The 12,853-nt window shown below is 36.1% G+C and overlaps 1 protein-coding gene across 1 annotated transcript; it reads left to right on the forward strand.

Annotated features, from left to right (window-relative positions):
- Nucleotides 1–1,186: 1,186 nt before the first annotated feature.
- Nucleotides 1,187–7,751, forward strand: LOC104459792 (DCN1-like protein 4; the record flags this gene model as incomplete). Its single annotated transcript, XM_010084112.1, has 5 exons — nucleotides 1,187–1,278; nucleotides 2,152–2,260; nucleotides 6,161–6,265; nucleotides 6,722–6,824; nucleotides 6,935–7,751. Coding segments are annotated over 5 exons (465 nt in total), but the record flags the coding sequence as incomplete, so codon positions are not given.
- Nucleotides 7,752–12,853: the final 5,102 nt, after the last annotated feature.

Raw genomic sequence — 12,853 nt, forward strand, 5'->3', positions numbered from 1 at the left:
GGCTCCTCCCTGCTACCAGACAAAACCCTCCCCACAAAACCATAACAATTTCATACATATATATAGAAATAAATAAAATTAAAAAAAAATAGCTGTGCCTTTCACAGGCTTTTTCCTAGTGCCTAATTTTTGCTCTTTAAATGTATATGCAACTCCCATCTTTTGCAGGATTTGCAAAGCATTATCTCTAGGTAAAATGAGAATTGTGGCTTTGAAAGGCTTACTTAGAAATGTAAGATGTAATTTGCTAATTCTGGAGTTTTTTGGTATAATAAACAACTGAGATTGATGCAGACATTTGGGTATATAAGTACGTATTCTGATTTAACGTTAAAAACCATACAGAGCTGCACTAACATTAGCTAATGGCTGAGTTGCAAATTTAAATAACTTGGTTATTTTGTTTGCCTTTACTACTAAAGGTCAGTTGTCCTGCAAGTTTTCCCATGTATACATCAGAAGTGGTTTCTTAAGTTCCTGAATAAGATAGTTCTCTTATGGTATCACTTTATCTGAATTCTTTATTGCGTCAGTCTTTTGTGTGAGATTTGAAAAGGACTCTATTTCCTTTTGGGCAAAACTGAAGTATTTACGTATCAGCCTCTGTTTTGATGTATGTTAATGTTCACCTAGCTTTACTTAACATCAACTTCAATTACACTGCATGTTCAGACCTGCAAAATCAGGTAGACTGACGGTACCCTGGGGTAGCTGGATTCAGGTGGGATCATTATTAGCTTTAGAATAATTTGATTTCACAGAGTTTATGGATTGCAACTGATGTTCATCTAGATGAGAGCTTAATAAATGTCAATTGTAACTGGTGGTCAGATTGGTACTTGGTAGTTGTTTTGGGAAACTTTTTCTGTAGGTTTTGTGGCAACTCATCTTCTTCATTGCACTGCGTACTAGATGACTGTGCATGTTCCCTTGAAGTAAGGTGGTTACTGGTAGCTTGGATGGATGTTCACTCTGTATCTTTGCACTGTTATTTTCTCTTTGTTTGGATTATGTACAGGTTTGTCACTTTCAGGTTTGATAACTTTTAAAATAGCGTAGCAAAGATCTGAACATCCCATTTATATAAGTAAAGCATATGTAGCCTACTAAACAGTAGTTATTTGAAAAAAATGTGGAACTTTTCTTCAGTTCTTTTCAGTCTTAATTTTTTTTCTCTTTAAAACAGGTAGTTATGCTTGTCCTAGCGTGGAAGTTGGATGCACAAAACATGGGCTACTTTACATTACAAGAATGGTTAAAAGGAATGACATCACTCCAGTAAGTGTTTTGAAAAACCTCTTGTTATAGTAAACCCATGATGTTTTGATGTTTTGATTCATAACATGTAAAGCAGAGGGCTCTACTGTGGAGTAGAAGCCATACATTTTTGGTCCTGTTTATGGTGATATGGCCACTTAGAGACAACTTGAAACCTGATAGCTGCATGTTTAAATAAGGTTGGATTAAAATGTCTTCAGTCTCAAGAAAACAGGAATGTAATGAAGTTTGACATTGTTTCTGTCCCCAAGGATATCTGTCTTTGTCACTGGATTGGACCGATCTATTGGATATTGTTATGTTGTTAGAGCATGTGTAGTTTAAAATGCTAAATAATACAAACCCTTTCTCTGACTCCACATTGTCATGTTCTTTCTAAGAGTTGCTTTCTCCAGTTAAGAGCTTATCTTCATGGCGTAGTGAACATAAATGTAGTTGAATAATCACGTCTCAGAGAGAGTTGGAGAAAGAACTGTGTTTTGACTTATCTTCCAGAACAGAATCACTGAAACAGTGTAGGAAGTTGTATAGTTTCAGCAAAATTATAGAAGTATTGTTTCACTGCTGTGGTTTGCTGGTTGTTTGCCATGTGTAGGCAAGCTCTTAGTTGAATCTGTTGGAGAGTGCATTTTCTACAAAGCCAAATAAATTTTTATCAGAGTAGCAGTGTAAGATTTGTCTATTTTATCTAAATCTGTTTCACACTGTGGGTTTAATCAAGGCATTTTATGCAGACAGACTCATAAATGTGCCTTTGTACAAAGTGATGTATTTTGAACAGAGAGATGGGGATACGTTAGACATTCTTTTCTAAAATATCAGACATCTGTATAAGAATGCAGATTCTAAATTCACTTTGTGCTTTTCTTGTAGATGTGATACTACAGAAAAATTGAGAAATTCTCTGGATTACTTGAGATCTTTATTAAATGAGCCTACCAATTTTAAACTTATTTATAGATATGCGTTTGACTTTGCACGGGTAAGTACTGTGGAAGACTAGCATCTGAAATTAAAACTTTACTTTCATAAGTAATAATTACAAGGTTGTATACTCCTAGGTATGTTTCTCTTAAGATACTACTCAAGATTGCTTCTAACAACTGGAACTGTCCGTGTTCTAAAAAAGTATATGCAAAATGCCAGAAATGGAAAAGTATATAGATGCTTGATGTTCAGTGATTTAGTGTTTTGACATATTTTGTTAAACTCTTTGCTTCAAGCTATTTTATGACCTCAAGGAAATAATTTAGACCCTCTTCTGTTGCATGTTGGAGATTTGCCACTTACTTCCACTGGCTTTATAATTACCCTGTTTTTTTTCTTCTTACTGTTTGAATTTTGTAAGCATAAACATATTTAAAACAGGAAGGCATTTCAGGTATTTCTGCAGGTGGTAAAAATAACTAACATTGTAAAAGCTGCATATGATATAACCAGTTCAGAAGACTGAAAGGTCGTTAATGATATCCTGATATCGGTCTTCCTACTATAAAAATATGTTGATATAATTGTACCTGGTATTGGAAACCTTAATATGCATAAGACTATTCCTACTTAAAGGGAGAAATAAAAGAATTTTCTGAGTTAACATTTTGACATAGAGTTTGGACATCCATCTTGCTAACATGATGGACTGTACAGATTTAACATTAAAATGACCACAGGCAAAACTGAAGCTCAGATTTCAGTGCAGGAGAACAAAAAGCACCAAGAAAATTTGCAGCAAAAAAAAAAGTAAAATGAGAAAAATAAAAAAAAGAAATCAAACTGATAGCAATTCTGATTGTTAAGTCTGTCATAAGTAGCTCAGATTTGCGGTACATCAGTGCTTTCTGCATGTCAGCATGCAGAGATTCATGGTAATTGACTATTAACCAAGGAAACCTGCAGCTGCATATGACAGAATGCATGGTATTCTTATGAGAGGAAAAAAAGCCCTATCAACAGCTTAATTCCTCCTTTGCTATGTGAAGATTTACTCTGCCAGTTTTGCTCAATGTAAAATGCAAAGGCTAGAAATAATGAACATTACCAAAGAGGTTCAAGATACTGATGAAATATTAGGAATAGAGTAAAACATTTTTTAATAGTAGCTAATCTGCACCAGCTGATTGCCTGTCAAAAGTAAGTGAAGAAGCTTAAGAAGAGGATAGTGGGTGGAGTACCCAAGAGGTACCAAATTAATGTGACAAACAGTGGTCTTGAAAAAGAATTTAAACATCGAGACACAGATGCTGTGACATTATATGTGATTAAAAAAAACCCCAGATTGTAGAACTGCAAGTTAAAGGCATATCAGCAGGGTAATTGTCAAAACAATATTGGGTTAATAGAATTACTGAACTTTTAATACTGTGGAGCTAGCTGTAGTCTAAGGGAGAATGGCATCCAGGAAGAATAGAAATGAATGCAGATGAAGGCTGATATATTTATCTAGGTGCACCAGATGAATCCGTCTATAATTTTTATCAGAATAATTTAAGTGATTGATAGGAAAAAGCTGATGGGAGCAGTTCTGGGTTTTGATTCAGAGGACTGTGTAATTTCCATCCTGAGGGTAATAATTTCAGGGAAGTGTTCCATGGCAAAAACCATTTGTCTAAACTTCTGAAGTTTTACAAGAGAATTTTTTGAAAGTGTCTATTGTGATTTGGTATTTAGAGTTAGTTTGTGAATAAAAACAAGTATCAAGTTTTTATGCAGCATGCATGATTTAAGTCAAGCGTGGATTTGAGGAAATAATTTAAAACACCGTATGTTAGTATTAAGCACAAATACATTCCTTGCTCCCAGTTTGCTATTTTCATTGCAAAGTTTGAGAAAACACAGATGGATGTATTTCGTGGCTTAAGTAAGTCTCTTACCTGAAGTATTTGGGGAGGAAAAATCTCAGAAAGACTGTCTATCATTGATGTAGAAGAACTACTGAAATTTATCGGAGTTTGCCAATATATTCTTTCCACTGTATCCAAGAAAGAGAATGTAAGTATGTGGATTGTATGTCAAGAATGAAATCGGAGCATGTGCCGTGGCAGATGTGCCATTAGGCAGTTGAAGGTGGGTATAAAGAGCTTATCTGAATAATTTGTTCTGAACAGTAGTCAGAGAGGGAGAATGTAGAAACTTAACAATGTAAGGCATGTAAAAACAGCATGGCCAAAGTAAAGGCAGCGGAGCCTGATTTCATTAACACTTGAGTGTGTGGGAGGACTTCGGAGTTTAAACAGTATGGAAAATAAAATGTATTCTCACAGAAGCATAATTTCTGCTTAAAGGTGTCTGTGACAGAGGTGTAAATGGGCTTTGGAAAGAGGATTTTTTTTTTGTATGTATTTGATGTTGAAATAAGTGAAAGAATTGTAATTTTGTTAAGACAAAAATGCCTTTGCAGGTTTGTTTTTCAGCTTTATTGCTAATCGAAAAGCTTTGTTCATCCTGAAATTTACTTTTCCCCTCTAGATCAGATTGAGAGAAGTCCCTCTTGTATTTAGTGACCAGAATGTAAAACAGCTTCTGATGTTTTCAGAGTTGCTGGCCTCCCCACTTTCCTTCCAAAAACAAATCTACATTAAATTCTGTCCACACAGTTCTTGAATGGAGGTGTATTTTGTATGAAATGGATTTTAAGAAGAGAGGATAACCTTGTGGCTTACGTGTTCAGTTGTTGTCTGAGAACTGGGATCTCTCTTTATCACATCCTTCCTACATGATTGAAGACAATTCAGTTATGTTTTGAGATTGTTTTTTAATAAAGATGTGTATTCTATAATACATAGAACTGCACTTGTACAGGTGAGGCATAGGACTCAATTCCTTTTGTCTTGGAGAGCTGTCCTGTGCTGTTTTGTTAGGTACCCACTGTATCCTGGATATCCTTATATACCTGTTTTTTCTTAATTTAGATTTTGCAGTCTGCAATCATGAGTACCTATAGAGAGATCAAGGTCTACAGTAGCCAGAATGGAACTTTATTTTTTGTGATCTCATTAATTTCTGAATGTGTAGCTTAATGATATAACCAAGGCATAAAAGGGTGGGGTTTTGCATCCTCCAAAATCTGTTTTATTTCAAGAAAACAAAAGTAGATGGATAAACTGCTTAAAATAACAAAATGGAATCTCATGTAGACATGTTCCTTTTGAGATGTGCAGAACCTGTCTTATCAAATATATTAACTTTCCCACTGGTGAGATGTAATGAATCTGCTAGGTACAGATGATGCTTTTTTTCTAGCAGGAACAAAAATCTCACCCCCTAAGCCTTAATATACTACTGCTACGTTGAACTAAAACTAGGACAGTTCTGAGAGGGGTCTCCATGTCCTACTGTGTTATGTTCCCTCTGCTCATTTGATACTTCATTTAATCTGAATTTAATGCAAACAGTAGGATAACATAACAAAGAACCTCCTTGGCTCACTCTTGAATAGGCAGTGTTACTTGATAGCTGCTTAACTATCTACTGACAGTTCATATAGTTGCAATAATACTGTGGGAAATGTGTGCAGGGATACTATTTCAAGAGACGTATGGCTGTGCAGAGGCATACATGCAAACATGGGTATGGATCTAATGGCCACTGCTTTCTAAGAAAGGTCTGAAGTCACAAACAGGAGTGTATGCCTCATTTGCAATAGCAGTGAAGGTTTTTTCAGAAAGTCTATGGAAAGCAGCATCTCTATATAGCAAGCTGTTAGCTGTGAGGAGGGCATTCTTACTAGGAAGTTGTGTTTTAGTAAAAACCACTGCTAGATACTGATATTTATTATTTATTTGTTAACTTGTTATATGTATGGGTGCGCTTAGTACAGGCAGTGGCAGAAGTGAAAAATCCTGAAATCATGGTCTTTTTTTTTTCCCCTTTTGACCTTTTTATGCAGGAAAAGGACCAGCGCAGCCTAGATATCAATACTGCCAAGTGTATGTTGGGCCTTCTTTTAGGAAAAACATGGTCCCTTTTTCCAGTATTTCACCAGTTTCTAGAGGTATGAAGTTTGAAACAGAAGTACATTTTTTTGTTCTGTCTTCTCTGATACTTTAACTAGAGGTAGAATGAACAGCTAAGAATTTTTTGTTCTGATTTGGGATATACTCACCCCCAAAGCAGCACTTGTAACTGGTTATCTTTCCTTTCTTCCTTTTCCCCAAATCACTATGCTGTTAAGGTTTATTTAATGCAGGACAAAGTATAGAATGTCTTTGATTTGCTTTTGGACTTTAATTTTGTTGTGGTATATTTTTCCGCTAAAAGATGTCTTAATCAGAAACATGAGTTATTCAACACTAGTTTGATTTAGTGGTTCCTTTAATCCTGTTTCATTTTAGATGGCATACAGATTAAAATAATAATTCATTACAAAGTTTAAATTTCCTGTAAGAAAATCTGAACTTGAGGGAGCTGAAAATATATTTGAATAACTTCTGTTTCTTGCCTTAACCAGCAATCAAAATATAAAGTTATCAATAAGGACCAATGGTGTAACGTTCTTGAATTCAGCAGAACAATTAACCTTGACCTCAGTAATTATGATGAAGATGGAGCCTGTAAGTACTACCATATGTTGGTGTTCTAAAATAATTTATTTCTCTGAGCTTAATCATTCAGTGTCCTCTTACAAAATTTTGTAAAATACAGTTATTTGATCTCTCTACAGGGCCAGTGTTGTTGGATGAGTTTGTGGAATGGTATAAAGGAAAACAGATGACATAGGAGTTTAACTATGCACAGCCACTCAAGAGTCACTGTTACCACAGTTATGTCAGCCATTAGCCATAAACTGCTATTTGTATCAAAGTGCATGCTGCTTTTCTTGCACTGCATCCCTTTTGCAGGGAACTTTTGATGTTTGCTATTTAACAAGCTAGCTATGCTTGCTGTGTAGCATTGTTCTCTTTGAAGGCTGCTTTGCATTTGTATTTACACTACGAATTGGTGAACTTGCCAGCATCTTCACTGTGATTATGTGTATATTGCTGTCTAAATTTTGTATATGTGTATAAAAAAAAGGCTTCACCTAGGGATTATTTCTGCAGAAATGTATTGTAAAAATAATTTTGTGGCATATTTCTAGTCATCACTTATGTGTTTGTTGAAACTTTAGTTATTTTGTTTTTCTTTTGGTCTCAAATGTAGCATTTCAGAAAATGAAATGAACAGACTGCTTGGACATAGTTATGGGAAGAACTGTTGTCAATTTTAATGTTACTGTTTGAGATGACAATTTCTGAGGGGAGAAGACATGCTGTGACTTTCTTCACCGGAACTCGCCAAACCTGACCTATTGCTTACCAGGAATGAAACATTGGTGTCTTAAAAATATATATACACATCTAAATATTAAAACACTGTAATAGATGTACATGCCACAGATGATTTCCAGTTGAAGAAAAAAGTACTGACTTTTTCATGTTAAAACTGCAGTAGTCATTACAGGTACAAATGAACAAATTAAAGTATCTTTTAAAAATGGGTTTTAGACTTTTGTAAATTGCCTTTGGCATACTCCTTTTAATTTTTGGTTTACCAAGGGTGTTTGGTCTATATTGCGATGTAGTGAAATTGAAAATTCCAGCTAAAATTAGTGGTTTGGGGAATAAAGTCTGCTCACCCCTAGCACACAGATAATATAGATTTGGGGTTTTTTTTTTTGTTTGTTTGTAACATTAGCCTTTCCTAGGATCTCTAACTTTGTGTTTATAAGCAGTTTAAAATATGATATCAAATAGTCAAAACATTACTTTTTCTTTCATGCTGGGGATTGGAATTTCCTAGCAGAATGTCCATTGCAGGCAATGGGCATGTTAAACACCAGCATTAAATGATAGTACTTTATAGCAGGGACCACTGCCTATTTCACTTATTTCTTTATCTGTATAGGGCAGTTCTAGTGATTATTTTGGGGAAAATGAGTGAATGGAATGATGTTTAAGTTGTGTAATTTTGTCATGTTGTCTTTGCCTTACCCTTCTTTATTAATTAATATTAGTTTTTTTTATAAATAGGTCATTGAAGTATCCGGTGCTATTAAACTAAGGATTTATTAAAATGTTCTGTATTGATTCACGGAGCATTTAACAAAAAGGGCCAGTGGATGTTTTGGAACAAAGAATAACATTACTTTTCTGTAGAAATATTTTAAAAGGTATTGGTGGTTTTGATTTCTCTAGAATGCAATCCAGGGGAGGAGGGCGGAAAGAGTTTTTGATTCAATGTGAAGTTTTCAGCTCTGTTGAAGGTCCTGCTCTGCCATCGCTGAAGTCAGGAACAACTGTCATTAACTTGACCACTTTCAGGATCAAGCCTAGTTTAGCAAAAGCATATTAGTTTGCTGCCCTGGACCAGCAGTTGTAATTGTATTGCTACAAGTGGTCAGTTTCTGTTCAGATTTGTGTGGTGGTGGGGGTGGTTTTTGTTTGTCAAATTGAGCTGCCAAAGACAAAAATTGTGTGTGTTTGTGTATATTTGTATATACATAAATACAGAATATGTATGCATATATAAAATCTAGAATTTCCTTATGCTAAGAAGAAGATGCTAAGAAGAAAATACTACCTTTCCTGTGAAATAGTCATGTTCGGATTTCCATGACACTGAATAGTGCTCTTTAAAGTTAATAGTGGTAAAGAATACATAGTCATTGCTTTTCATGTACTAATATGCATAACTTTAATTCCATGTTTGATGCCAGTTTGCACAAGAAATTAATTCAGTGGAGTGTGGTATTTAATGTTTACAATAAGCCTTTTACTAAAACACACATTTTGTTAAGACTTCTGATGTAAATGTGTATATTACCATAGTGTATCCATAAGGAAATATGAGTGGAGCTGCCGGTTTAGTTCTTAAAAGAATGAACTTAGAAGCAATATAACTTTTAACATTAGGCTAAATTGTGGTTGCTAAATTTTAAGTGAAATACTGTAATTGTTCTTAAATGTTAGGCTAGTTACTGACTCTAGATAACTCACAGATTGGCATAAATACTGCAACAAATACAAGGTTTGCATAAAAAGTTTTGTATGTCACAAATAATTTAGCTTCCAATAACGGAAGCAAGAGCCAAAGACACTTTTAATCTATTAATGTTACAGGTATAACGTTCATGTAACAGGGTCAACAGAAATCTGTTCAGCTCAACCAGGTGCTCTTTTTCCAAGATTGCTAACATTTAGCAGAATATAAAATTTAATTAAAAGCAAAGAAAACAGAAGAAAAGAAACCTCAGAAAGTACTCACACTGTATAAGTACACAAACTCTTAATTTTTTCTTTAGGTAAAAGTAATTGGGAGTGATAGAAAGAATGTTTGGAAATGAATCGGATAGATGCTGCAAATTTTTTTCTTCTACTTGCAAGGAGGATGAGTCTGTAGTCTTCAGCTGGTTTATAAACGTGCATCTTCATGAAATAAACAACAAATTCAGTTACAGCTAGTAGACAGCTTTACTGACATTTATAGAGAACAAATGGACTGAAATGGGCTGTATGGCTTGATAAGCTTCCCTCTGCTATCCATCCTTCCGGTTTGCTTATTGCTGGTAAGCAGAGGATCCTAACATTGCCGGCTCTTGCATTTTGGAGAAATTCCCTCTCATTTTTAAATAATTGTGGAAACTTAACTAACCTACTCAGCTTACCTTGTACTTAGTACAAATCTGATGTTTGCTTTTTTGTTTGTTATGCCATCATATTGTTGATAAAGGTTTGTTTGTTTGTTTGTTTTTTTTTTCCTTTTGAAAAATAATAGACAGAATATTCTTGGACAAGACACTGAGAGGTCATTCTGGCAGAAGTGTCATGGGTCTTACACTAATCTTGCTGGTGTACTATCACTGTCCTTATAGCAGAAACTTGATGATCTGTGTACAGTTCATGCTTCATATTTGGGAGATGTGAAGTGGAAAGCCAGTTAGTGAAAGGAAAACAGCATCCAGAGACTATAGCAGTGGGCGCTCTAAGTTGATAGATGACGAACGTATGGAGCTCTTTATTAGAATAGCTGTAGAGAATGTTAGTAACAGAAACATTACACAAATTACATTTCATTCTGCAGCAAAAGAATATTAAGTGTTTAAAATATTAATATAATTCTGTGTTACTGTTGTTTTTTCACTTTTTTTATCTTTTTCAAGGAAAGCAAGCTGAAGAGGATAGAATTTATTGGAATGCTTTATGTACTTGAGTTTTCAGTTAAAAACTGTTTAAGGTTGACTTTAAGATACAGTAAATATTTGGGTCACCTTTGTGTAGCCTTTTCTAACACTTGCAGAGGACTGTAGACTTCTCCCATTTTACCATAAGTACATGCATTTTATTCAAAGTTAGTTATAGCTCGTTGCTACTTGGTTAATGTTCCCAAGTTATTTTTTGGAGGACAAGAAATGGACTTAAGTTGTGTTAAGGTTTTCTCAGATTTCTGCTGACCCTTGGTCACAAGTCTAACAAATTGTTTAATACTTTTGGAATTCATATAGACAGCTTTAAAGGTTAGCTTGTGCCCTGGTTTTAATTATAACTGCTAAAATACCTCTTTCTAGGCCTTATATTTTGTCCTTTCATATTGCTGTAAAAGTATATGGAATCCATCCACCAACTAAATAGTTTGTTGTCTGTAACTGAGACAAAAACTTGGCTTGATTTTTTTTTTGTTGTGTTTATTTTTTATTTTTTTTCCCCCCTCTGTATGTGTGTGCATGTGTACATGTGTTGTCACAAAATAGTACCTACTGACACTGCTGTTGCAGGAACAGCAGTTACCCTGTAACTGTGAATGCTTTATGTCTTAGTTATTTGGATATTACATACATAATATGTATGTGCTAAACTCTTATGAAAATAAGATGATGAAAATACTGTTATGCCACCTAACATGAGTTCATCTGGTTGATTTTTAGGTCTTTTGCTGATGTTGATGTAAAATGGCATCCCACAAATAAACAGTATTTGTGTTGGTTTCAGCAACTGACTTCAGATTGTTCTGTGATTCATACTTAAGAAATTCTCTTACCTGAACATACATCATGTCAGCTGACAACCTTTATCATTTAGTAGCAGAGAACTTGTATGTATAATCTTTTAATCTTTGTTTCTAATAGTAAGGCAAATAAGTATTTAAAACTTTGTTGGAGAAAGGCATGTTTCAGATGGGGTGTGTGGGTGTAAAACAGTAGTGTAACACAAAAGTTTTCAACAAAAAGAGTCAATTGGAGCAAGGAATGTCTCAAGGTGAAATTTCACAAGCATGATCACTATCTGCTCATCTCGACACAGGTCCATGAGGTCCTCTGGAAAAGCTGTTGATGTGTGGGCTGGATAAGCAAGTAGCAAGATAGACTGAAAACTGGCTGAATGGCTGGGCCAGAGCGTGGTGGTCAGTAGTGCAAAGTCTAGTTGGAGGCCAGTGGCTAGAGGGGTACCACAGGGTCAAGTCTGGGTCCAGTCCTGTTCAGCATCATTATTGATGACCTGGATGATGGGGCAGAGTGTACCTTCAGCAAGTTTGCTGATGACACCAAACTGGGTGGAGTGGCTGATATGCCAGAGGGTCCTGCTGCCATCCAGAGGGACCTCAACAGGCTGGAGAAATGGACTGACAGGAACCTCATGAACTTCAACCAGGAGAAGTTCCTCGCCTGCATCTGGGGAGGAAAACCCCATGCACCAGTACATGCGGGGGGCCACCCAGCTGGAAAGCAGCTTGTCAGAAAAGGATCTGAGGGTCCTGGTGGACACCAAGTTGAAGATGAGCCAACAATTTGCCCTTGCTGCAAAAGTGAATGGTGTCCTGGGCTGCATTAGATGAAGTATTGCCAGCAGGTTGAGGAAGATGAACCTTCCCCTCTGCACAGCACTGGTGAGGCCACGCTGGGAGTACTGTGTCCTCTTCTGGGCTCCTCAGTACCAGAGACATTGACATACTGGAGACAATCCAGCAAAAGGCCACAAAGATGATGAAAGGACTGGAGCTTCTCTCCTATGAGGAAAGGCTGAGAGAGCTGGGACGCTTTAGCCTGGAGAAGAGAAGGTACAGGGGGAATCATGTCAATGTATAGAAATACCTGAAGGGAGGGTGTAAAGAAGATGGAGCAAGACTCTTTCCAGCAGTGCCCAGTGACAGGATCAGAGGCAATGGGCACAAACTGAAAAACGGGAGGTTCCATCTGAACATCAGGAAACAGTTTTTGACCATGAGGGTGACTGAGCACTGGTGCAGGTTTTCCATGGAGGTTGTGGAGTCTCCATCCTTGGAGATAGCTCAAAAGCCATCTTGACATATGGACTGGGCAGCTGGGGCTTGGACTAGATGACCTCCAGAGGTGCCTTCCAACCTCAACCCTTCTGTTATCTCTGAAAGCATATGCTAAAGAAAATTCCCTTAAGTTACTGAACTGTAATGCTGGAAGAGAAGACCAGTCTAGTAGTATTTAAATGTGGCAATATTTGATCTAAGGGTTTGTTCGTGACCTTAAACACTAGCTTTTTTCTTACCTTTTATAAGAATTTTTCAACTATTTGACTTGTAAAGAGCTGTCATGTTGGTCTGTTTAAAGCAAAAGTGGTAGTATCTAAGCAGA

Source organism: Pterocles gutturalis, unplaced genomic scaffold (assembly GCF_000699245.1).
Source record: "Pterocles gutturalis isolate BGI_N339 unplaced genomic scaffold, ASM69924v1 scaffold27150, whole genome shotgun sequence".
Taxonomy (NCBI): domain Eukaryota; kingdom Metazoa; phylum Chordata; class Aves; order Pterocliformes; family Pteroclidae; genus Pterocles; species Pterocles gutturalis.